The sequence below is a fragment of the Zootoca vivipara genome, chromosome 11 (genome assembly GCF_965207765.1).
Source record: "Zootoca vivipara chromosome 11, rZooViv2.hap1.1, whole genome shotgun sequence".
NCBI classification, from domain to species: Eukaryota; Metazoa; Chordata; class Lepidosauria; order Squamata; family Lacertidae; genus Zootoca; species Zootoca vivipara.
The window spans coordinates 54,978,863-55,005,963 of record NC_142594.1 but is presented as its reverse complement, the minus strand read 5'-3'; the positions used below and the strand labels follow the sequence as shown (position 1 = coordinate 55,005,963).

The window sequence follows — 27,101 nt, the reverse complement described above, 5'->3', positions numbered from 1 at the left end:
TCCGAGTCACCTTCAAAGGTAGCCCCACATAGAGCACATTGCAGTAGTCCAAGCGAGAGATAACCAGAGCATGCACCACTCTGGCTAGACAGTCTGCAGGCAGGTAGGGTCTCAGCCTGCGTACCAGATGGAGCTGGTAGACAGCTGCCCTGGACACAGAACTGACCTGCGCCTCCATGGACAGCTGTGTCCCAGGCTGCGCACCTTAGGGTTTGTCACTTCTTAGACAGGGCTGAGAGACGGTCCTGCCTTGACGCTCACCTGTGGTGTGTAATACAGCAGCAACTTGCTGCCGAGCTCCAGGAAATCCCCTTCCGGCTTAAAGGTCGACGTCACATTTGGTCCCGAGGAGTAGAGCGCCTTCACTTGAGCAGGCTGGAGGACTTCGTAGAAGATGGAGACGGAGCCCAGGTGACCCTCCAGGGAGGTGGGCATGCCCCACTCCCTGTCCTGGCTGCCGGCCACCGTGACCGAAACCACGCCTTCCCGGGGCGGCTGCGGGGGGATGGGCGTCCAGGCGTGGGGGGCCAGGGAGGCCGGGAACGATTGGGAGCGGTTCAGCGAGGGGTGGGATGGGAAGCCCAGGTCCGGCGAGTGGGACGGGGAGGGGTGGCCGGCGGAGGTGGTGGTGGTGGTGGTGGTCCGGTGGCCGGCTGAGCCGATGCAGCAGGAGGTGAAGGACTACGAGAGAAGATTTGCAAAAAAATTAAATAAATAGGTGTATTTGCAAGAGAAGCATTGCTTTTTCTCCTGCCTCGTTGCAAATGCGGCAGCTGGCCACCCAGACATTTTGCCTTTGGTGAATAGCTTTTGGACTATAAAGTAACATAAATAGAAAATTATCTTTAGAAAGAATTTCCTCCAAAAGCTTTTTATTTTAAAAATCTGATTTAAATTAAAAAAAATCCGATTCAAATATATATAAAAATCAGATTTTAATTTCCCCCCCATCATTGATATTTATTCACCCTGCCAGGAGCCGATGCCTGTTTTGCCCTCTCCTCTCCCACTTCTGGGGTTTGATTCCCCTGCTCTCTCCAAGGACAGTTTTAATAAGTTGTGTGTGGTCCCCCTCCCCCCAGCTGACATAATTATGGTTCTCTCAAACCAGAAGGGGTTGCGGGAAGAGCCGCTACCTCGCCAAGGGAGGGGAACCGCAGCTGAGCCGTCTTCCGGAGTTCCCCGTCCACGTAGATGTTCACAAGGTTCTGGCCGAAGGGACGACGGCCTGTTATGTGGACGACGTCGATGCAGTGCTGTTGGGGGGAGAATGGAAGGCGGCGATTATGGGTCCATCGAGCAACATATTCCGCTCAAACAGCATCTGCACAGTTCAGTACAGTGGTACCTTGGTTCTCAAACTCAATCCATTCCGGAAGTCCGTTCCAAAACCAAGTTGCGCTTTTCCATGGAAAGTAATGCAAAACGGAACAATCCATTCCAGGCTGTTGAAAAACTACCCCTAAAATGTTTCTCCCCACCGCCACAATCAGTGCGATCTCTCTAAAAACGGAAGCGCAACACTATAAGCAGAAGCTCAGGCCACGTTTGAGTTCCCCCCAAAATTCGAGAACTGGAACGCTCACTTCCGGGTTTGCAACGTCCGGGTTCCAAGTTGTTCGTGAACTAAGCTGTTCAAAAAACCGAGGTACCACTGTACCTAGGGAGCGGCGGGGCTTGCTGTCAGCACTCCTCGGTGACAGCAAGCCCTGCTGGGATCAGTTTGCACCAGCAAACCCCTGGCTCTTCCTTTGCTAAGAATCTGGAATAAAGTTGAAGTTTGAGCCAGATTCTCTCCTTTGACCTTGGGCCGTCTGAGGTGATGGGAAACCCAGCCAGATGGGTGGGGTATGAATGAATGAATAAATAAATAAATGAAAATTATTATTATTATTATTATTATTATTATTATTATTATTATTATTATTAACTCTGGCTCCTGCCCACCTCCAACCCAACGCCCACCAAATATGTACAAATGCAAATTTAAAATGGCTATTGAAACAAAATACCTTTTACTAATGGTCAACAATCTTACAATGCATGCTGTTATTATAACTCATTTCCGATCTGTAACGATTACGATACATACAGCACAACTTTGCCGAATATACTCGGAAACGTTTTTTTCGAACCTATACCGTCGTTTAATTTTGCTTCTCGGTTTTTATGTAACTGTTGCATGTCTGATGTCTAAATGGAATGTCAAAGATGCTCATCGGCAGGAGAAAAGGCCCTGGATTTTCATTCGGTCTGACTCTTATACAGATGTGCATCCTTTGTGGGACACACTCGGGGTGCAAGCATAAAAGCGATAAAGCCTTGGGAGAAGTAATGCGAAAAGGAGGACTTAAACCCCCCCTCCCCCCCGGAGGAAAGACCGATTCTTGCATAGGAAAACCTTGCTATTCAAGGGCGTACCCACCACGGGGCAAGTTAGGGCAGCTGCTCTACTCTAGAAGCCAGCTGCCCCCCCCACAAGGGCGTACCCACCGCGGGGCAAGTGGGGGCCGCAGGCTGCCCCTCCCTAGAAGCAGGGCTGGTGGGCAGAGGCGGAGCACAGCCCGGCGGAGCGCGAGTTCGCCATTCCCGCTGCGCCGCACCCTCCCTCCAGCTCCCCGGCGTGCCCTCAGGCAAGGCCAAGCACGGCGGGGAACCAGAGAGCGCGGCGCGGCGGGCGGGAACGCTGAACTCGCGCTCCGCTGGGCTGGGCTGGGCTCTGTCTCCGCCCACCAGCCCGGCGCCTCTGAATGCACTTTCCCCGCCCACTTTGTGGCCCCTCCCCTTCCGTGCCTTGGCCCCTCCCCTTGCCCCCCCCTAGTTTTGATCCTGGGTACGCCCATATTGCTATTACTGATCTGCCCCTTAGAGTAGACCGCAAGTCACCAGAAGACATTAGCCGCCTGTAAGAAACCACCCCAAAACAAGTCTGTCCTCCACCCTGCTCTGGATTTTATCAGCCAAGCACACACAGAAAACACACCCACCCCTCTGCTTTGCTTTGACAACACCAAAAGAAACAACCAAGTGCAGGTTTGCCTAACAAGCTCAGCTTCTTCATGGCTCTCATTTACAGAGGAATGTAGAATCATAGAATCATAGAGTTGGAAGAGACCACAAGGGCCATCCAGTCCAACCCCCTGCCAAGCAGGAAACCTCCAAAGAAGGAGACTCCACCACACTTCTTGGCAGCAAATCCCACAGCCGAACAGCTCTTACTGTCAGGAAGTTCTTCCTAATGTTTAGGTGGAATCTTCTTTCTTGTAGTTTGAATCCATTGCTCCGTGTCCATTTCTCTGGAGCAGCAGAAAACAACCTTTCTCCCTCCTCTATATGACATCCTTTTATATATTTGAACATAGCTATCATATCACCTCTTAACCTTCTCTTCTCCAGGCTAAACATACCCAGCTCCCTAAGCCGTTCCTCATAAGGCAGGGGTCCCCAGACTACGGCCCGGGGGCCGGATGCGGCCCAATTGGCCTGCCAATCCGGCCCGCGACGACCCCCGCCGCCCACTCTTACAGCGCGCAGCGCGGCAGCGCTTTTCCGGGCCGGGAAAAAAGTGCTGAAAATCCTTTGTGCGCATGCGTATGGGCCTCTCCCGACCCGGAAGAGGTCATTTATGGTGCCCTTCCGGGTCGGGGGAGGCCCATACGCATGTGCACAACGGATTTTCGGCGCCTTTTCCACCCTGGAAGCGCGCCGCCGCGCCAGTAAGCACTTGTGCGCATGCGCACGGGCGCGCACTCTCCCGTCCTCCGGCCCGCCAAACGATCGGCGCGGTGGGAACCGGCCCAAACGCCAGTAAGTCTGGGGACCCCTGTCATAAGGCATCATTTCCAGGCCTTTGACCATTTTGGTTGCCCTCCTCTGGACACGTTCCAGCTGGTCTGTATCCTTCTTGAACTGTGGTGCCCAGAACTGGACACAGTACTCCAGGTGAGGTCTGACCAGAGCAGAATGCAGTGGTACTATTACTTCCCTTGATCTAGACGCTATACTCCTATTGATGCAGCCCAGAATTGCAATGGCTTTTTTAGCTGCTGCTTCACACTGTTGACTCATGTCGAGTTTGTGGTCTACCAAGACTCCTAGATCCTTTTCACATGTACTGCTCTCAAGCCAGGTGTCTCCCACCCTGTATTTGTGCCTCACATTCACACCAATAAACCCAATAGGATCCCAGAGGCGGGCACCAAGGGATCCGGCTGCAGCCTGGTCCGCGCCAGCCTCTTACTCACCCAGGCTGCGTCGTTGAACGGAAACTCTTGGAGGGCCACCGTCATGTACTCCTTTTTGGTGCAGACAGCCACCACCAGCGTCCCGTCGGCTGTGAAGAAGGCCTCAAACCCTGTTCCGTTGGCGGTGAAGAAGCTGGTGGGATCGAAGGGCAGGGTAGGTTACAAGCTGGCAGGAAGCCTTCTCCCTTACTCACAGGAGCCATACGGAGACCCAGCGCCAGATTTACGTATAAGCTCAACAAGCTATAGCTTAGGGCCCCACTCTCTCTTGGCGCCTCCCCCCCCAAATGTAAAGGGCAAAAAAACCTGGATGTACATTTCCAAAATGTAAGATAAAAAAACAAATAGAAACCTACATCATTCTAAGTTAGAGCTTAGTAATTATTTCACTATGAATATACTACAGTACTTCTTCATTGTATTTCACTATTACAGTGGTAAAAAAATGTAAAGGTAAAGGGGCCCCTGACCATCAGGTCCAGTCGTGTCCGACTCTGGGGTTGCAGCGCTCATCTTGCTCTATAGGCCGAGGGAGCCAGTGTTTGTCCGCAGACAGCTTCCGGGTTATGTGGCCAGCATGACAAAGCTGCTTCTGGCGAACCAGAGCAGCGCACGGAAACGCCGTTTACCTTCCCGCCGGAGCGGTCCCTATTTATCTACTTGTACTTTGATGTGCTTTCGAACTGCTAGGTGGGCAGGAGCTGGGAACGAGCAACAGGAGCTCACCCCGTTGCAGGGATTCGAACCGCCGACCTTCTGATCAGCAAGCCCTAGACTCTGTGGTTTAACCCACAGCGCCACCTGGGTCCCTATTACAGTGGTACCTTGGTTTAAGTACACCATTGGTTCCGGAAGTCTGTACTTAACCTGAAGCGTACTTAACCTGAAGCGAACTTTCCCACTGAAAGTCATGGAAAGTGGATTATGGAAAGTGCAAATGGCTTGAGATACCTACTAGGTCCATAAATGACCATACAGCAGGAACGTCCAACTCTCAAGAGACTGCGATCTACTCACAGTATTTAAAAACCGGCAGTGATTTACCCATTTGTCACTGGAGGGTGGTCCAGAGTTGTTGAGCTTGCTTTTTTGGGGGAGACAAAGTTGTTGAGCTTTTTTTTAGGTTTTATTTATTTATTTATTCCCCCCCAACCTTTCCCCCAGAAAAAAAGCACTGATAATAACAATCATTATAATACTAAAACAGAATTCCCCCCCCAACCTATTTTCCACCTCCCCATTTCGACTCTCTGGCACCCTATCTGCATAACCTAGCAATTCCAAAATATAGACGTGTTTTGACTCTCGCAGGATTTAATGTATTGAGGGCCAATTCCAACAGATTCCACACAGAAAATGTCGACGTCCCTGTGGAGATGGCAGGACCGAATCGGTGGCGCACGCCCTTCTGGCTTGCCCTCTTTATAAAGACTTGAGGAATGAGATTATCTCCCCTCTTTTACTGTCCGTTCCGGGTTGCCCAAACCCTGCCACAGTGTCCTTTCTCTTGGCAGATCAAGATGAGCAGGCGACAGCAAAGGCGGCAAGGTTTTTAGCTGGGGCAATCAGAATGAGACCCACTATTTGACTATTGATTCAAAACTCCTAAAATGTATTTTATATAATTGACTTTTCAATTCTATTCTTTGTATATCGTACTGTTGTTTTATTGCTCTGGCCAATGGCTGATGCAAATAAATATTCATTCATTCATTCATTCATTCCGCCCCCACCCAAACCTAGCCAGATTTCCGCTGCCCCCTCCCCCTTCCAACTGACCTGTACAGCTGTTTCCGCTTCAGCCTGGCCGCTTCCTCCGGGAAGTCCTTGGCCTCTTCGACGAGGCACACCCAGGCATGGAAGGCGAACCCGCTCCCGGGCCACTTTTGGATGGAAGGCACCATAATCCCCGCCATGCTGGGGGTGAGGTCGAAATACTGCAGCGCTCGCTCGGTGCTCTCTTTCCTGGCCATCCCCGAGAGGGCCCGGATGACTTGGACGGTGTACGGGTGCGGCCCCTTGCCCTGCTCGGTCCGGAGGAGCTTCAGGAGCTGCCTCAGTTCCCCCGGCCGGATGGAGAGGCCGCCCAGGACCTGCAGCAGGTGGAGGAGGTTCTCGGAGCATTTGGGGTCCAGTTCCTGCCCCGTGGCGCAGAGGGCATCCAGCAAGCAGCTCACCATCCCTGCCTTCACGCAGGTGGTGCGGCTCTGCAGGGAGGCGTCGCAGATCTTCTTGAGCCACTCGGAGAGGAAGACCTGGAGCTCCCGGGACTTCAGTTCCGGGATCCACATGATCAGGATCAAAAGGGGCTGCTCGTTGCGGATCAGGCGTGCGGGGCAAGAGCTGTGGTCGCCTTCGACAGCCTGAAAGGGGGGGGGGGGAGAAGAGTCAAGTTGTAATCATTTTTTAAAAAAAATAATAATTTTTATTAAATTTTCTGTTTTACAGTTTAAAATACAGCCGTGCCTTGGAAGACAAATGGAATCCGTTCCAGAAGTCTGTTCGACTTTCAAAACGTTTGGAAACCAAATTGCGGCTTCTGATTGGCTGCAGGAAGCTCCTTTCTTTCCTTTTTTAGTACTAGACCAGGCATCCCCAAACTTCGGCCCTCCAGATGTTTTGGACTACAATTCCCATCATCCCTGACCACTGGTCCTCTTAGCTAGGGATCATGGGAGTTGTAGGCCAAAACATCTGGAGGGCCGCAGTTTGGGGATGCCTGTACTAGAGGATTAACCGTTCAAGCAAATATCAGCAGGTCTGTGTTTGGGGAAGTTTGCTTGAGCAGAGCCCCAAACTCACTGGAAGACACGCAGTTGTGCCGTCTGAGAAAAAGGATATTGACCAAAGCATCCTGGAGTTCTTTATTGATGTTAGGCGGGGTTGTTGTCTCAGAATAAGAGCCCCTAATATTGACTTTCTCAGCCTGCTTTCTGAGATCTTTTCATGGGAAACGCCAGGGGTCCAGTTTGCAGCGGACAGCCATTCCTGTTCTGGAAATTCCCTCTCAATAAAAGGGACCACTGTGTACTTAAATCAACAGAGGTTATTAGCATGTCACGCTTAATTTGACTACTCCTAATTGTCCCCATAACTTCCTTATTGACTCTAATTTGAAACAAAATTCAAAAATTCCTTCCAGTAGCATCTTAGAGACCAACTAAGTTTGTTATTGGAATGAGCTTTTGTGTGCATGCACACTTCAGATACAGCATGCACATGAAAGCTCATACTAATGACAAACTTCTTGTTGTTTAGTCTAGTCGTTTAGTTGTGTCTGACTCTTCGTGACCCCATGGACCATAGCACGCCAGGCACTCCTGTCTTCCACTGCCTCCCGCAATTTGGTCAAATACATGTTAGTAGCTTCGAGAACACTGTCCAACCGTCTCGTCCTCTGTCGTCCCCTTCTCCTTGTGCCCTCCATCATTCCCAACATCAGGGTCTTTTTCAGGGAATCGAGTCTTCTCATGAGGTGGCCAAAGTATTGGAGCCTCAGCTTCAGGATCTGTTCTTCCAGTGAGCACTCAGGGTTGATTTCCTTCAGAATGGATAGGTTTGATCTTCTTGCAGCCCATGACAAACTTAGTTGGTCTCTAAGGTGCTACTGGACGGAATTATTTTATTTTGTTTCGACTACGGCAGACTAACAAGGCTACCTACCTGTGACTCTAATTTGCTTGGCTTTCAACTTTCCTCCCAAAGCCAATAATATACAGTGGTACCTCCCAAGACGAAATTAATTCGTTCCACGAGTCGTTTCGTGTTGTGATAATTTCATCTTGTGGTTTCCCATAGGAATGCGTTGAAATTTAATTCATGCGTTCCTATTGGGGGGGGTAAGCGCAAAAAAAAGGCGCCGACTCACCCGCCACGGCCGGAGGTTTTTCAGGTGGAAGCAGGAGGAGGGCCAGGGAGAGGCTCCCTCCCTCCTTCCCCAGCAGCCGGACCCTTGCACCCAACTAGACAGCCAGCCTGTTCACGTGCAGGCAGGCAGGCTTAAGGTGAGTGAGGGGGGATCCGGCTACTGCAGAAGCCGTGCAATGGTGGATAGCGGAAGCGCGAGGCGGCCGGGCTCCGGCCGAAGCGCGAGGCGGCCGGGCTCTGGGCGATGGCGGCCTGACTTTCTCCTCGCAGCACCCTGCTTCGTCTTGCGAAGTTTTCTATGGCACGGCCATAGAAAACTTCGTCTTGAGAGTCTGCCCCCCCCCAATCGCAAAACGTTTTCGCCTTGCGATTTTTTCGTGCCGCGAGGCGTTCGTCTAGCGAGGTACCACTGTATACTTATTTTAGCCAGAATTTTATATTACGCCTTTCATGCAACTGAACTGCGGGTGGATCCTGCTTAGCTTTGCTAACGTGCTGGTAGATTGTAATTCTCTTTTGTCAAAAAGATCTCACCATGTTGAGGAGTTCTTGCAGCAGTTTCTTGGTCGGCTGACTCTGGCTCTTCAGAACTTCATATAAGTGGGAATAGCCAATTCTTTCTTTGAACACCTCCTGAAAAGGCAGGCAGCCGTTAAGGATTAGCGAGAGCAGATCATGCCATGGGGACCATTAATTCCTGAATTTCCACCCAAAGCAAACTGGGGAGGGGGGATAAGATAGAGGAGGCTCGAACTTTTCTATTCTGCTTCAAGTACGATTTGGGATTTCTCGTTCCGTTACCCATGTATGCATTTGCAGGGAGCTTATGTGACTAAGAAACAAAACAGCACAAAATTCAGTTGGCCAAGGCAAAAGTGGATGAAAAGGGATTTGTTTCGTGTTTGAGCTCTTTATTAGGTAGCAAAAATTATATCCTGACTTGACTGTAACAAAACCCCTCTAAGTGTTGAAATGGTCAATGAGAACAAATACTTCTAAACATTTAAATGATCGTTCAGATTAACAGCAAAAGATTTAAATGTACAAGCATCTACGCGTTTGGGTTTTATGTGGAAGCTGTAGCAGAGCTAAGTCTAGAGATCAAATTGGTCGGATGGGTGCAAAAGGGGTAAGGCAATCCCACAAGCTTTCAGCATGAAGGCTGTTCAAAGATTAAACAAAACACAAAAACAGTGTCGGATTCAGTTAAAGCTAAAGAAGTCAGTGGGATAAAATCAGTGTAAAGTTGGAAAGTTGGAAAGCCCTGGCCATCAAGAGGCTCCCAACTCGAAATAGAGATCTTAGTTGCTTCTCATGTTTTGTTTTTGTTTGTGGCACGTATGAATAATAAAGTGAGCATTCAAATCCAGGTAAAAAATATTGTGGGGTATCATCCATCTCCAGCCAGCCTAAAGTTTAGGACTTTGGAACAACTTTACAGAAGTTCACACGCAAAACACCTTGCCCGCTTTCAAAATGGCCAACGCTTAAGAGTCGACCCACATAAATTAACTTGGGTCCCTTCGTTTGAATGGGTCTATTCGGAGTATAATCTAGTTCAGGCACAAGCAAACTCGTCCCTCCAGATGTTTGGAGACTACAATTCCCATCATCCCTGACCACTGGCCCTGTTAGCTAGGGATGATGGGAGTTGTAGTCGCAAAACATCTGGAGGGCCGAGTTTGCCTATGCCTGGTCTAGTTGAACAAAACCCTATCTTTTTAGGTTTCTAGACGCTGACTCTATTCTACAAACCCCAGAGCAGAATCTTAAGTGAGAATGTATCTGAGACTGCAGACCCGATTCAGGTGGGACATCCCAGAATTACAGAAGCCACCCCAGCTTCGGATTGGATCCCAAAACATTTTCAAGTTTCTAGCTCTCCTGATTCAAGAAAATAGATCTTGCCTTCTGTGGGTATCAAATAAAGCCACGTCTCGACAGTAATATACTGAAGTGTCTTTCAAACCACATGCAGAGAGCTGTGAGAACTCATGCCTTTTTTTCTTCCTTGGACTACAAATCAGGGGCGTCTTAGCCATAGAGGCTAGTGGCGCGGGGAACCACGGCGCCAGGTGCTGGAGGGCACCAGGGAAGAGGTCCGGGGGCCACACCTCGGTAGGGGCGACAGGCAGCCCGCAAGCTGGGCATGCAGCGATCAGCCCTCCATCCCTGCCTCCCGCCCCTATCCGGCTGGTCAGTGCCGCAACTGGTGGCCGGAGCGCTTCTCCAGCCTTCCACAGCAGCCAGCCAGCCAGCTGCCTCAGGGGTCGCCCTGTCGCATTGCAACGGAGGGTGGGGAGTGCGGCGGCAAAACGGCACCAAGTGGCGGCTGCGGAGGAGAGTGGCGGCGGAGAGAGGAGCTTCCCTCAGCCTCGCCTGCGCAAAGAGCCCCTTTCCCCACAGCCCTGTGCCTGCTGCTGCTGCTGCCTCCGCCTCCTCCTTCCCATCCCAACCGCCATCTTCCAGCCCCCGCGGCGGCGGCTTCTGTCTTTGTTTCCCTCCCTCCCCACCGGCGCCCTCCGTCCCAGGCTAAATTTTGGGAAGGGAGGGGGCGCCGGAGGGACCTTTGCGCCACGGCGCTGGATGTAGTTAAGACGGGCCTGCTACAAATGCATTTTTAGTCTTAGACCAGGCACCCCCAAACTGCGGCCCTCCAGATGTTTTGGCCTACAACTCCCATGATCCCTAGCTAACAGGACCAGTGGTCAGGGATGGTGGGAATTGTAGTCCCAAAACACCTGGAGGGCCGAAGTTTGGGGATGCCTGGTTTAGACCCTTTCCCTCTGGCAACAGGGTTGCTGAGGCTGCTACCTGTCTTCCTAAGTCTCCTGCTTTAGCTGTATATATTATTATTCATTGCATTCTTATCCCACTTCCTCCTCCTCCAAGGAGCTCAAGATGGCATACATAGTTTCCCCATTTAATTCTAACAACAACCCTGAGAGGTAGGCGAGGCTGAGAGGCAGAGACGGGCCCAAGATCACCCAAGTGAGCTGCTTGGCCAAGACAAACTCTGGTCTCCCAGGTCCTAGTCTGACGCTCTAACCACTACGCCACACTGTCTCTCTTGCTGCTCATCCTGTGCTCCCTATTCCCAAGAGGCGAGGAATGCGTGTCCCTTACCTTGGCCGAAGGAGAGTTGCTCATGATAGACGTGAGCACTCCGATAGCGTGGATGGGAATGGCGTCAGAGTTGTTATCGAAAACCTGAAGACGAAAAGGAAGGAGGGTAGGTGAGAAATCAAGATCAGTATCTGTTTACCCGGACAGGGTGGGAAATCTCGGCTGCGATGGGCCGCCCAGCTTCTGAAGGTCTCCCAAGATGGCTTCCCTACCCTCGAGCGAATAGCGTCTCCTAAACAGACTGCAATGGCGACTCCAGCCCCAAGTTCCTGGTTTCTGTTTGCAGTGCAGGGATCACTTCGATAAGCCTAGCAAGGCTGCCGCAAGAATTGAGCCTCTCTGCTTTCAGGCAGGAACAGCAGCGGGTTCAGAGCAAGTGCGGAAAGCGAGGGGCTTAAATCTCATGAAGCGGAAGGAGGGTTGGGGACCTCCCAACTACGACATTAAGAAGCTGCACACATCACAAAAAGCAGGCACGTTAAATTAACGTCGCAAGGCACATCAGAGGCACGAGCAAGAGACACTGAAAAAGAGGGGCAGGGAAGGTTTGACCAATGCAGTTTGCTGCCCTGGGCTCCTTCGGGAAGATAGATAGATAGATAAACTAAACTCTCAAAAACCGGCGTTTCTGTTCTAACGCGCTAAGCATTGTCCTCTGCCCTCGATGCACTTTTTAAAGCTAGTAACTCGGCCTGTGGGGCAGAAAAAAGTTGAAGATCCTCTGTTTGAGTCCTTGGCCATGAAGGACCTGGTTCTCAACGAGTTGGTGCCCGACTTGTACCATTTTACTTATTTAACAGTACAATGATGCCATCTGTCATGGATGCTTCAGTTGAGATTCCTGCATTGCAGGGGGTTGGACTAGATGGCCCCTGGGGATCCTTCTATGAAAGCCTCCCTCTCTATGAAAAACCTCCCTCTCTTCATACCATGCATACTTCCATGCACCTCTATCAATCACCCGCAAAGTGCCTTCCACCCGCATCTAAACTGGAAAAGGCCCATATAGTTCTTTGTTTTCAAAACCCCAAAACCCTGCATGTATAAAACTGGTGAGAACCCTTTTCCTTGGCAAGCTATTTTTCTATGTGCGGGGTTTGCCATGTGAGCCAATATTCCATCATGCAAGTACCCTCCCACCTATAGTCTGGAGTGGAACAGTGTTTTCCATCACAGTGGTATGAAGACCTAGGTGCTCCCCCTTTGATTTATATTCACCAGTAATGATTATCCTTGATCAGTTCTGAAAGCTGAACTTACTGTACAGTTCAATTTGTGTTCTCTCTCTCCCTCCTTAATATATTTTTCTAAGGCCTCGTTTTTGACCGATCTGTTCTTGATCTCCAAGTCACCGTCTAGCCCTGTGCAGGGCACGTAATATCCCAATTATATGCCGACCGTCTCTTTGGCACACATCCAGAATTTTAATTAAATTGGCAGCGTGGATTTTCAGAAGTCATTACAACACAGAGAGAAGAAGATCCTCCCAAACTACTAAGCCTCCAACGCCACAAACCAAGTTAGGAAGAAGAGATCTGAAAATCCACATGAAATGGGAGGTAAGTCTTTGAAACGTCTGCAAAGAGAGGAGGCCGCAGCTGGGTTCGCTGACTGCAGAATAGGAGGGGCAGATGCATGGGCGTACCCAGCGAGGGGGCAGGGAGGGGAGCTGCCCCCCCCCACCGAAGCAAAAAAAAAAATTACCGTATTTTACGGACCATAACCAAAAACCGAAGGGGAAAAGTCACTGCGGGTTATGGAAATCGGGCTGTTTCCGCCCCCTCCGCGGCTGCAGCCAGCAACAGGAATGTGGGATGGGGGAGGAGCAGCCTGAGCTGGGGGTGGAGCGGATGGGAGCTCCATCCTTCCTTCCATCCTTCCTTCCCCCCTCTTTCTTTCTTCCTTTTTCTCTCTCTCTCCCTCCCTCCCTTCTCTCTCTCTCACACACACCCCTTCCTTCCTTCCTTCCTTCCTTCCTTCCTTCCTTCCTTCCTTCCTTCCTTCTCTCTCTTCCCTCCCTCCCTCTCTCCCTCCTTCCTTCCCTCTCTCTTCCCCTCTCTTGCCCCCCCGCCCCCAGTTTTGATCCTGGGTCGCCCCTGGGCAGAGGGAACAACAGGATGAAATGGGACCCTAACAGGCTGGCAATACCTGACCCATCACATGCAATCCTCTGTCATTTCTCGGATGGGCAATCGGGGCACAATTCTGGACTACTTACAAACTCCCTCCCTCCCTCCCCAAGTCTCACAGCAAGAATTGCCAGGGCTGCCCACCGTTATATATTGGAAATACAACATAAACCCAATAGAGCACTATAATAAAAGCACGGCATAAAAGCCTGTGCAGAATTACAGAATTGCAGAATTGGAGAGACCCGAAGGTCGACTGCAATGCAGGATCCCAGCTGAAGAATCCCTGACCAACCAAAAGAGGTGAAAACAAAAATTCAGTAGCGCCAGGGTCAGATCTTTTGGGTCTGGCCTAGAAGATCTGTCATTACAAGACAGGTGGATGGAGCAACTGGTCCTAGAACTGTGGAGTTGGAAGGGACCAGCAGAGCCATCTAGTCCAACCCCCCATGCGTCACCCGTGGTAGAGGAAAAAGCACCACCCCCCAGTGCAGGGGGAGGGCAGAAGAATTGGCTAAGACTCACTAGAAAGATGTAACACTGTCATTAATGTTTACCGAACATTCAAAAGAAACCTTGCCAGTGTGAAATGGCGGGTTGCGCGCCACAAGTGCCTTAGTGGTCATGCGCAAACATGCACACGCATTATAGAAATCTCCATCAACAATAGCACGTTCGGAGGTCTAACTTTAGACACAGAGGACGGTGCTGAAATCTAAAGGGTGCAGGAGAAATTTGGCATCTAATTTAATAATAATAATAATAATAATAATAATAATAATAGTAAATTATTTATACCCTGTCCATCTGGCTGGGTTTCCCCAGCCACTCTGGGCAGCTCCCAACAGATTAATAAAGCGACAAAACATCAGTCATTAAAAACTTCCCTAAACAGGGCTGCCTTCAGATGTCTTCTAAAAGTCAGATTGTTGTTTATCTCCTTGACATCTGATGGGAGGGCGTTCCACAGGGTGGGTGCCACCACCGAGAAGGCCCTCTGCCTGGTTCCCTGTAGCTTCACTTTTCGCAGTGAGGGAACCGCGAGAATTTGTAGCTCCTGAAACAACTATCCTTCAAAACCCACCACCTCTCTGAATCTTGGGGTGCAGTTCTCCAGACAAAATAATGCATACCAAAATGCACTATATATATATTTGGGAACGTGTGCATAAAAAACGTCTCTGTTGGTGAAAATAAAAAGGAAACCGGATTCTGGTAGCAGCCGATGCAGAAGCAGTCTGACACCTTGTAAATCAACCTTGCAAATTGGAAACCAAGGAAGTGGTGAGATGGAGGTGGGAGCTCACATATTAATTTGAATCGGCCAGCCGGTGGAGTCAAATTCTAGTCCAAAAACCAGCAGGGAAAGATACAAATGGCTTCTTGGTTTGGAAAGGCAGCTCCTATAATTAAGCTGTCCGGAGAGACTCCAAGCTGTGAATACTTTTCAGCTGCCTCACCTGCAGGGCTGATGGCACCTTCCTTTTGTTAAGAGATTACCCTCTGCGACTTCCCCTCCCAAACCGGCTTTTTTCCTGGGACATACCGCTGCATTTTCTTAAATGTTTGGGAGCCAAAGCTCCCAGCTTCTAAAGAGCCTTTATCCGTTTCCACGGCTACAGAGGATGATAGCTATTGCCAAGTCAGTGATGCTGCGGTGGAGCTGGGCCAAAACCACTCTCTGGGGAAGCGAAAACGGCTTACTGCTCATAAGGAAGCTGCTGGGGGTCACAGCAAGATTGCGAGGGCACAATTGCAACCACGGTTTCCTCCTAAGAACATGAGATGAGGCTGCTGGGTGAGGCCCATGTCCCATCCGGTCCAGCATCCTGTTCTCACAGAGGCCAACCAGGTGCGAAGCCGAGGCCCTCCAACATTCCTCAGATGAAAATAGGGACATTTCTCACTTTCCTCCAAACCTCCTTTTTGGGTCCCTGCTCTGCTCCTCGCCTTTCTTCATCTCCTGCTCTCCAGTAGCCACTACAAGCTGCTGAAGGGAGGACGTGGGAGTCATGGAGAGGCAAAGACAAGGCAATAATAATAATAATAATAATAATAATAATAATAATAATAATAATAATTTATTAATACCCCGCCCATCTGGCTGGGTTTCCCCAGCCACTCTGGGCAGCTTCCGACAAAATATTAAAATACAATAATACAATAAACATTAAAAGCTTCCCTAAACAGGGCTGCCTTCAGGTGTCTTCTGAAAGTCTGGTAGTTGTTTTTCTCTTTGACATCTGGTGGGAGGGCGTTCCACAGGGCGGGCGCCACTCCCGAGAAGGCCCTCTGCCTGGTTCCCTGCAACTTGGCTTCTCGCAGCGAGGGAACCGCAAAGAAGGCCCTCGGAGCTGGACCTCAGTGTCCAAGCAGAACGATGGGGCTTCCAACAGAATACAGTGGTACCTCTGGTTAAGAACTTAATTTGTTCCAGAGGTCCATTCTTAACCTGAAACTGTTCTTAGCCTGAGGTACCACTTTAGCTAATGGGCCTCCTGCTGCCACCGCGCAGCCGGAGCACAATTTCTGTTCTCATCCTGAAGCAAAGTTCTTACCCTGAGGTACTACCGGTATTTCTGGGTTAGCGGAGTTTGTAACCTGAAGCGTTTGTAACCTGAAGCATTTGTAACCCGAGGTACCACTGTATTAAAATACAATAATCTACTGTATTAAACATTAAAAGCTTCCAATAATAATAATTTAATGGGGTGTTCCTTCGCTGCTACCGCTTAGAACAAGTGCCGGCTCATCCTCCTCTCCGAGCTCAGTGGTGGCAGCAGTGGAGTAGGAAATAGGGATGTTTTGGGATCAAATCAGAAGTCGGGTTGGCATACGGAATTCTGGGACAGTCTATGGAAAATCAGGCACCAAAGGAGGAGGACAAAAGTAAGTTAAATGCAGGAGAAACTGATAATGTTTTATTGACTATTGTAGGAGCAAAGTACAGTGGTATCTTGGAAGTCGAACGGAATCCATTCCAGAAGTCCGTCCAACTTCCAAAACTTTCGGGAACCAAGGCGCAGCTTCCGATTGGCTGCAGGCGGCTCCTGCAGCCAATCAGAAGCCATGCCAGACGTTTGGGTTCCAAAGAATGTTCAAAAACCAGAACAATCACTTCCGGCTTTCGATCGTCCAGGAGCCATAACATTAGACTCCCAAGGCGTTTGAAAACCAAGGTATGACTGTAATACACCCAAGTAGTCAATATTGGCTCTCATTAACCTAATGTTGGCAGCTATTTTGGATGTAGCAGAAATAATGCAAGGTATCTAAATATTGACTATTCAATTTAAGAAAAGCTCATTAATTCATTTCCCCTTTCTTTCTTTATACTGCAGGAAGTGATAACTTTCTCTCTTTATAATTCTGTCTGTATACTCTTATATCATTGTTTGTAGAATCTTATCAACCTTGCAATGCAAAACCAACCATATTATTTTAATCACAGTTTGGGGAAAAAACCCAGTTAATGCTAATCACTGCTAGGTCTCATTTGGACTCAAGTGTGAAGCACAACTATGGCAAACTACAGAAGAGAAAATGAATCTACTCGTGAGAAGAGGGAAGAAACTAACCCACACCGCATATTTCCAATTGTCAGGTTGGTTTGGAGAGCAAAACACTTTGATGTCTGGTGACCCGTGCTAAAGCATTGCTTGGCTGGTGAGCTATTGAAAGGTGGACACAGCAGGAATTTTGCTACAGATCACTTGACAGGTCACAGAAACTGAAAATTCCCAATTCTCAGGGAGCGGTGGAGGTTTTCTAGAAAACCAGGAAGAGGAAAAATTTCCTATACCAATCAGGGTGGCTTTGCCTCAGAAAGTTTTCAGCTTGTCCTGGAATTTATTCTGGTGCCCCAGAGAGCGATCAATCCAATTTAGCATGTTTATTTTCCTTGCAATTAGGAAGGAAAAGCTAAAACTGCCAAGCTTGCATAAGATTGAATTTGCAATTGGCGCCCTTTCGCAGTCACCGAGGAACTTACGAAACAGAAAAGCTTTCCATGGAAAAACAGAGCACTGGGAAATCTTTGGTTTTCAAACGTAATCTGTTCCGGAAGACTGTTCGACTTCCGAAACATTAGAAAACTGAGGCGCAAAGGGAGGTCTGCCAATTCAATAGAGAAAATTGTGAAAAACAACAGACACACCCAGTGGAAGCCGCTGGACTTCCGAGGCGTGTCCCAAAACGGAAGGATTTACTTCTGGGTTTTTGGCCCAAAACGTTCAGCAATGGAGATGTCCGAAAACCGAAGTACCACTGTACCAGTGTTTCCATGCCAACGAGCAATGTGCGGCAGCGAGAAGGAAGAAGCCCAAAGTGAGAAAATGTTGTGGAGACCCAAGGGCTAGCGGGGGGTGCGGGGGGAAGGAGAGAGGTCCTAACATAGCTGTCCCGTCGCCGAGCAGCCGCCGCTACCGCCGCTACAGCTGCCGATACCCGGGAGAGGTAGGACGGACTGAGGCCGCGAGGTGACACGCAACTAGGCCTAGGCCCGACCTGAGCCCACTTTCCCGCCGTCTAGCGTGCCAGGAGCCCAGAGGGAGGCCCATTGGAAAGGCCTCGATTTTCCTATATTTTTCAATATATTTTTTTTTCCTCTCTCTCTATATATAATATATATATACCGTGTTTCCCCTTTTTTAAGACACCGTCTTATAACTTTTTTCCCTCAAAAAAACACACAGTGGCTTATTTTCAGGGGGTGTCTTTTTTTAAAAAAAAAAGTGCTGGTACAACTGGGACCCACTGGCTCAGGATGCTCGGTGCTCTCTTCTGCACATTGCTGGGCGCGTTGTTGGCGCTGCCAGTTCCGAGCGCCTGCAGGGTGGGGTGGGGGTGGCAGTGCTTTAAACCCCCAACCCTGTAGAAAGCAATGGAAGTTATGGACTGTAACAATCCTTAAGAGGCGCAGGTCTTAAAAAACCCCTGGTATCACCCTTGAAGCACAGCCTTCCAAAGTCAGGGGGGAATAGGTCTGTTTAGACAAAGGAAAGGATCGGGGGTGATTCTGTGCCCTGGGACCCACAGAACTACTTTAAAAATCCCAACCTGGGGGGGGGGTCAAATAGTGAAGCCCCATAGCCCTGTAGCAACAGAAGGCACATTCTGAAGCACCCGAGCTGTTCGGTTCCATAAAAAATCCAGGAATTGTAAAATTAACAACAATAATGGGGGGGCACTCTATCCAAAGAGTTAAGAAGGAATGGGAAAGTGTTGAGTTATATATGGAAAAATATGGAAAGGAAAGTTAGTTAAAGATAAAAAATAAATAATTATCGCAAGGGGAAAAATAACATCATAAAGGGTAATAATATTAAATATAAAATAGACAACACAACAGAAAAAGCAAGTATATGACTAAATGAGATCGCACAGGAGTGAGGGAAGTGGGGAGAGAGGGAGGGGGGTAAGGAATGGAAGGAGGCAATGGTTGGAGGAGGGTATAGGGGGATGAATTAAAGGAAAATTAAGACTGAGAAGCGCATGGTTTTTGTTTTTTAAAGATGCAAAGGCTTGCAATCAGCCAAAGTATAGAGCCCAACTTCTAGGAGACTGCGATCTACTTGCGGATTTATAAACTGGAGGTGATCTACCCCCGTTATATTGGTGTTCAGGTCAGAGTTGTTTTTAGAGAGAGGAAATATCCCATTTTTGAGGTTAAAGTAAAAGTTCCTGACCTTTTTTTTATAATGAGGAAATGCTGCTAAAACTCCGTTCTTCATTCCACGAAGGGGAGAGGGGGCGGGGCCGGGTGCTCAAAGACAAAAGAAATGGAAAAGGAGATAGCGATCAAATCCAGCCTCGCATTCATGCAGCCGTCGGGAGAGGCAGGGGCTGCAGCCGAGTGCTGCTTCACAAACAAACGGGGGAAAGTGCTTAGAACCCAGAGAATCCAGCTGAAAAACACGAAGCAGCAACAGCAATTGCACACACACCATCCCAAGCCAGCACAGTAACCAAGTCCCAAAAGCAAGAAAGGACTCAGCAAACACTGCTGCGGCCGGCGTTGCTGCTGCTGACTCGGGGAGCTCAGTGATCTCTTCCGCACAGCGCCTATCACTATGGCTTATTTTCGGGGTACGGTTTATATTTCTCAAATGCTTAGAAATGCTGCTATGGCTTATTTTATGACTACGCCTTAAAAAGGGGGAAACACGGTAGTATTGTTTTTTTTTAACAATATATATATATATAATAATAATAATTTATTTTATTTTTTGATTGAATTATTTTTTTAAAAATTTTTTTTTTAAAAAAAGATAAATAAATAAATATTTTTTTTCCTAGATTTTATTTGTAATATATATTTAAATATTTTTATAAGTTATATATATACTTCTCTTTTCTCCTTTTTCCCCTTTTTATAAAAAATTTTTCCCCTATAAAAATAATAAATAGAAATATATATTTTTTCCTTCTCTTCCCCCCTTTTTTTAAAAAAAATATATTATTATTATTAATAATAATTTATTTAATTGTTTTCTTTAACCTATATCTTAGTATTATTACCATTTACCCCCTCCACCTTCCACCCACTCTTTGCATACACTTCAATCCTTTAAAAAATAACAAAACAAAGACAATACCAACGTCTTCTCCCCCCCCAAGTTCCCAGTCCTTTTACTACGTTTTTACCTTTTTAAAGCTGTTGTTCTACCCTTCCTAACCTTTTTTACCTTAGCTTCATATTATTCCTTCTTCTTCACTGCATAATACTCCTTAAAACCCTCCCCAGACACTTAACCCTCCCTACATAGCCTCTCCTTATTTTTACCTTCCATTCCACTTGTTACTTCCCACCTCCACCTTTGTCTTCTGTTCTTTCTCTCTCTTTCCTTTTCGGTCCCTTCTCCCCCCCCCCTTTCTTTTCTTTTCTTTTCTTTTTTTCTTTTTAAATCGAACCCCTCCATCTAGTCTGTTTATCAACTTGTCTCCAATAGGGAAACCTTTCCTCCCATCTATCACCTCCCTCTACAACAAACACCCCTATTTTACCTTTATCTTATTCCCCTCATTCCAATACATAAACCTTCCCCTTAAACCCCTTCCCAGTCACTCAATTTCCCCTTTAATCATCTCTTCCCTATCTCCCCCTCCTACCTCACTTCTCACCCCCCCCACCCCTACTCTTGTTTTATACCTTCTTTGCTTGCTGGAGTGCTCTTTTGCTCGTCTCTGAATTGAACCCCCCCCCCTTTTCTTCTTTTTCTTTCTTTTCCCCACCTGTTTGTTTGTCTGCTCTCACCTGTTTTTTGTTTTTTGTTTTTTGTCTATCTGTCCATTGGTCTACCCGCCTCTCTGAGTACCTGACCACCGCTTTGACAGCACTGTTGAGGCGAACACGACAACCTCAGAGAAGTCTTTATAACATTGCCAAGGCATGACACAAATGATTGCCTAAACTGAACGCTCTGCAGAAGCCACCAGTCAACAACGCCTGATTAATCCATTATCCAACACCCAGAAATCATCATCGCCATAACTTCTAATCGCAACACGTCCCACTCCAAGAGAATGCCAAACAAACCTCAAACCAAAAACGTCAAGGAGATGAAGGTGTCACCAACTAAAAAGATGACAAAAAACACTGAGACCGCAACACCTCCTCAAAATGATGAAATATTACAACACCTAAGAGAAATGGAAGAGAGGATGACAAGTAAATTGGAAGCTGCAGTGGAAAACGCAACGACCCCTATACAGCTACTAATCAGCAATCTTACCTCCAGAGTGGAAGCTCTAGAAAAGAAGAATCAACTGCAAGAAAGAACAATAGAGCAATACCGGGATGAAACCACACGCATGAATGAGAAATTGTGCGAACTGGAAAGAGAAAACGAAGAACTGAGAATTAAACAAGCAGACATCGAAGACCGAAACAGACGCTGCAATATCCGCTTCCGCAACTTCCCAGAAAAAGCTGAGGAGAAAAGCCCAGCAGACCTAATTGTGAGCTGGTTGAAAGATACAATCCCAAATCTGACACTCGAGGTATCCGATCTGGAAAGGGCACACAGAGCTCTAAAACCTCTGCCAAAACCTGGTGCCCACCCAAGAGACATCATAGTGTGCTTTTCACGCTACAGAAAAAAGGAGGAGATATGGAACAGCCTCAGGAACTCAACCAACCTCCGATACAAAGACAATTCCATATTGGTCCTGCAAGATCTATCCCAGGACACCCTAAATCGGAGGAAAAGCCTACGTCCGTACACTCAGCTTCTTCAGCAGAAAGGGATTCGGTACCGTTGGGGCTTTCCCTTCCGTCTCATCGTGGCAACCGATACAACGCAATACATGGCTACCAACGAAACGGAAACCCAACAACTATTGAGGAACCTTGGGCTCGACCCTCCATCGAACCAGCAACAGAAAGACTTACCAAGTGACAGCCGAGATCAAGAAAATGGAACAACAGTACATGAATGGATGGAAGTAAAGAGGGGAAAGAGACAACAGAAGCAATACGTCAAGACTCGCCGATTCAATCATCTACCATCGCGCACAAAATCATTCTACCGAACATTCTCCACAGGACGCCAAACCATGATCAACCGACCCAAAACATCACTGAAGAACAACCCTACTACTACTACTGCTACTACAACAACAACCATAGCTGAATGAGGCAACTGGAAAACATCTCGAACTGCAAGACTGGTGATTCCCCTCCCCCCCCTCCCCATAGGCCTTGAACATAACTAACATCATCAATATCCCACCCAACACCACCCCTCCATAGAACCTACCCCCATCCCAACCCCACCCCAACACCAGTCCAGATAACCTCAATCACATTCCCCATCAACCACAACTTATATCTCCAGTATCCCTTTCATACCAAACAAGAGAAAAACAACTCCCCCAACATCCATAACACAACTCACTATCAGGCTAAAACATGATACCTATTCAACAACATGGTGGCACCAGAGCGCGCCAACACATACACACACTCTAACACATCAGTGATGTTGCTATTAACATTGGCAACATTGCTCACGAACCTTATACCTGACGCTACCATTATAAAACCACTCTACACCGTCTCGCTGATCACCCCCTGTCACAAACGACAAAGGGGAAGGCCTGTCCTTGAGTACAGCCCTTCACATCAGCCGAGACCAAGGACCAACCGGCTAATCGCCAAAAGGTCCAAAATACCCCAAACGAACACCTATATAACTACATATAGGAAACCCTCTATAACTTACCTCCCACTCTTTAACCCGATTCTAATTCTGATCCCATTGAACCCCCACCTGCCACATCATAAGTCAGCGCAACTCCAATGGTTCAATACACGACACGAAGTGAGGGACATAGGACAACCCAAACGGGTTGGCAAGGAACCATCCTACAGAATAAATAAACAAGATGGCTAGCTTAAAAGCAATCACACTAAATGTGAGGGGGCTGGGAAACCCAATCAAGAGAAAACGTATCACCTCATACATAAATACCATGAAACCACACATCACCTTCCTACAAGAAATACACAACCCACCCAAAGGGAACAAACTCCTGAATGACCCTCGTTTTAGTCAACAATGGGTAGCACAAGGCTCAGGAAAGGCCCGCGGAGTAGCTGTAATAATTAGTAGGGACTTAAATTTCAACGCCACAACAGTCCTAAAGGACAAAAAAGGTAGATTCATTTTCATTAAAGGAATACTAGATGGCAAAATTAAACTGACAATCGGCTCATTATATGGCCCTAACTCGAGACAACTTGAATTCTTTCAAAAAACACTAAACAAGTTCCTTTCTTTCTCTGAGGGGGAAGCAATTCTAGGAGGCGACCTTAACTTAAATATTAAGGGCATAACTCTGGAAAACACACATCCTGTAAACTCACAGGCAACCCTCCTCAACCCTCCCTCCCAAACAACTAAGGCTTCTTACAAGTTACTAAAAATGTTAAAAAACAGGGGTCTTTATGACATTTGGGGCGAACACAACCCGGGAGACATCACCCACACATTCCAGTCCGGACGTCATGGTACAACGTCCAGACTGGACAGCATCCTGCTCACACAGGGTCTGATCCCCTTGGTAGAATCAACAAACATAGGCAGCATCAAAATCACAGATCATGCCCCAGTAGAAGTCACTGTTAAAATAGGTGAAGAAACGCAAACTACTCCATCATGGTCTTTCAGTCCCATTCTAACCACAAACACCCAAATTAGAGCAAGTATCACAAAAACTCTCCAAAACTATTTTAAGGAGAATGATGTAGACAATATAAATACCCCCCTCTTATGGGACGCTATGAAAGCGGTGACCAGAGGAGTTTGCATAAAAGAGAAAGCACTCCTTAAAAAACAAACCTCTTCAAAAATTAACAAAATAGAACAAGACATCACTGCCCTCTCATCACGTTACAAACAAACAGGTTCCAAAAAACTACTTAAACTTCTAGAACAAAAGAGAAGAGAATTAGACTCCTTAGAAATCAACAAAACAATGATCAATATTTTATATTCTAAACAGCGCTTCTATGAGTATGGAGGGAAAAACTCCAGACTATTAGCAAATAGATGCAGGAAAAAAGCACTTAAAACAAGAATACACTGCATCGCCAAAAAAGACGGCAACGTGACATTTTCCCCGAAAGAAATAACCTCTGAATTTGCAGAATTCTACTCCAATCTGTACACTTCTCACAACCCAACTGAGGAGGGAATTAGAAAATTCCTGGTAGAACTGACCATGCCCACCTTAACCAACGAGGAACAGGAATTTATGGACAGCCCTATCACCCCTGAGGAAATAGATACGGTCCTTAAAAACTTGAAACCACATAAAGCCCCGGGCCCAGACGGCTTCACGGCAGAATTCTATAAAAAATTCAAAGAACCCCTGATGCCCTACATGATACGCCTATTCAATGATATCATGAAAGGGGGGCTCATTCCCAAAACATGGAATCAATCTAAAATAGTCTCCATCCCAAAACCATTAAAGGACAACCTCAAAGTAGAATCTTACCGCCCAATTTCATTAATAAATCAGGATTACAAGATATTCACATCAATATTGGCCAATCGTTTAAAAATCTTTCTAGGCAATTTAATAGTCCCAGACCAGACTGGCTTCGTCCCTGGTCGCAATATTACAGACCCCATCAGGAAACTACTAAACTTAATCAACCACAGTAAGGCAACTAAACTTCCACTGACAATTATGTCCCTAGATATCCTCAAAGCTTTTGATTGCTTGGAGTGGAAATACTTATTAGCAGTACTAACTAACATGAAATTTGGCCCCAACTTCCTACAAATCCTCAAACAAATATATTCCCAAGCCTCAGCAAAATGCAGAATTAATAATATGGACTCAAACACCATAGCAATTCAAAGAGGCACAAAACAAGGATGCCCGCTGTCTCCATTCCTATTCATCCTAGCTTTGGAGCCCCTAGCAATCCGAATCCGAGCAGCCACAGACATCAAGGGAGTGGAAATAAAAGGCAAAAATTATAAATTAGGGCTCTTTGCAGATGACCTGATGGTCACAACATCAGACCCATTAAATACAGCAACCTCCCTAATCAGAGAACTCAACACATTTGCAATGGTGTCGGGCCTACAGGTAAACTTTGGAAAATCAGAAGCCATGTGCTTCAACACCCCTCCCCATATCCAAAAAGAACTTACTAATATCACCAAAATAAAACTTTGTCATACCAAATTCAGATATCTAGGGGTACAAATAACCAAGAACCTCAATAAATTATACCTCCATAATTACAAGCCCATGTGGCGACAAATAAACAAAGACCTAAAGAAATGGGACAGTATGAGTTTCACTCTTTCAGACAGAATAGCCATCGTCAAAATGGTCACCCTCCCAAAACTGACATACTTATTCCAAACCCTCCCAATCTGGATCCCCCCAACCCAACTTCGCAAATGGCAGGGAAAATTACATTCTTTTATTTTCTCACATAAAAAACCAAGGATTGGCACCAAATACCTTCACCTCCCCACCTCAGTAGGAGGATGGGGAATCCCCAACATAGAAACATACTACAACGCCAACCAAATACGCCATATAATCCCATATATACTACAAGACGAGACAAAACAATGGGTACATCTGGAGAGGGACTCAATTGAAAATATCTGCACCACAGCATATCCATTTCTCCCAAACAAATTAAGGAAGATTCCCACAACACTCAACAGATACACACAAACCATGTTCAAAGCATGGAAAGCAGAAACTAGTAAACTATCTCCATCCCCATCCCCATTAATTCCCCTGGCTTACCATCCCTTGTTCCATCATGCAGCACAAAACCTCCAGATGAAGACCTGGCAAACCAAAGGTTTACATCGCTTAATAGACTTTTATAAAGACAACAAACCTTTGTCACCACAAGAAATACAGGACAAACTAGAAGACATCCCAATGTCCTGGTTAGCACAACATCAACTACATGCCTTTCTGAACAACCCAACTGTAAAACCAGCAGCAACTAGACCCCTGACAGCTTTCGAAAGCCTCCTCCAATTGCCAAAAGGACACGGAAAAGGGATGGTATCTGCAATTTACAAGATACTGATTCAGAATCCCATAGATCCCCTGGACAAGATAAAACGACAATGGGAGGATGACATAGGATATGAAATCAACCCTACCCAATGGACTAAAATGTGGTCGAAACCCCCTTTCAAATCTATATCAATGAAAAGAAAAGAACTCTCATTGAAACTAACTCACAGATGGTACCTGACTCCACGAAAATTATCACTAATACGATCAGGAATCTCATCAAAATGTTGGAGAGGATGCACTTCCACAGGCACGTACCTCCACATGTGGTGGGAGTGCCCTAAAATTCAATCATTCTGGAAGACATCCATGCAAGAAATTTGTAACATAACTAAGCAAGTGCTAGAAATTACCCCAGAATTGGTTTTACTAAATATCTTTCAAGATAACAACGCTCACGCAAATCATAAAGAACTTATAATCCATCTGTTGTCAGCAACCAGAAGCATCATAGCCAGGCACTGGAGGGACTTATCGGGAGTGGGCTTGGACCAATGGTACCAAGTTGTATGGGAAACAGCCCTGCTAGAAAAACTGACCAGTAAGCTGAAACTGACACGGGGACAAACAGAAGAAGACACCTTCACCCCAGTATGGTTCCCCTTCATCACTTATACAACCCAACAGGACAATGACAAACACTTACCGTCAGCATACAAATCAATATGGCTAACTTGATCAAAACACCCTCCCTCCCCACTCACGCAAGAAATTAAGGATCATCACAGCCAACCATAAACAAACAACCACATTCTAAGACACATCCTGACCTCTCTCACCAACAAAGAAGCACGAACAAACAACAGAGAACCTGCACAAACGACGCTGACGCCGAACCCCTACACATATCAAGAAAAACAGAAACATCGGCAATCCACCACACCCAACTCCCCATCCCACCTACCTCTTTCCCCCCCTTTCCCCCCTTCCTCATAATGTCTCAACAAGTTAAAAATTGATGTGTAAAAATGATGCATGAAAAAAAAAAACCGAGACATTGCACTACCTTTGTAATCTAAGAAAATCTTTAATAAAATAATTATAAAAAAAAAAAATCCAAAAAAAAAAGAAAGAAAATGTTGTGTGGCAAATGTTGCATGCCTGGGCCCTCTCATGTGGACACAGCTCAGCTCGGGACTGTCCACACAAAGGAAAACTAAGC

General features: G+C 47.1%; 2 protein-coding genes across 6 annotated transcripts in view; one reads left to right on the top strand and one right to left on the bottom strand.

Moving 5' to 3' along the window:
• The window catches only part of NBEAL2 (neurobeachin like 2), a 191,056-nt gene that overhangs the window by 57,950 nt on the left and 106,005 nt on the right, over positions 1-27,101 (bottom strand). For all 5 annotated transcript variants that reach the window (XM_060281001.2, XM_060281002.2, XM_060281005.2 and 2 more), the window contains 6 exons: positions 11,238-11,321; positions 8,646-8,744; positions 6,024-6,607; positions 4,245-4,377; positions 1,137-1,256; positions 262-681 (listed from right to left, as the gene is read on the bottom strand). In XM_060281001.2, coding sequence (XP_060136984.2) covers positions 262-681; positions 1,137-1,256; positions 4,245-4,377; positions 6,024-6,607; positions 8,646-8,744; positions 11,238-11,321 — 1,440 coding nt within the window. The remainder of the gene's footprint in view (positions 1-261; positions 682-1,136; positions 1,257-4,244; positions 4,378-6,023; positions 6,608-8,645; positions 8,745-11,237; positions 11,322-27,101) is intronic.
• On the top strand, positions 20,276-23,294 carry LOC148684321 (uncharacterized). The gene has a single exon (XM_088654273.1). The coding sequence runs from the start codon at positions 20,891-20,893 to the stop codon at positions 22,001-22,003; it is 1,113 nt and encodes a 370-aa protein (XP_088510399.1). The 5' UTR covers positions 20,276-20,890; the 3' UTR covers positions 22,004-23,294.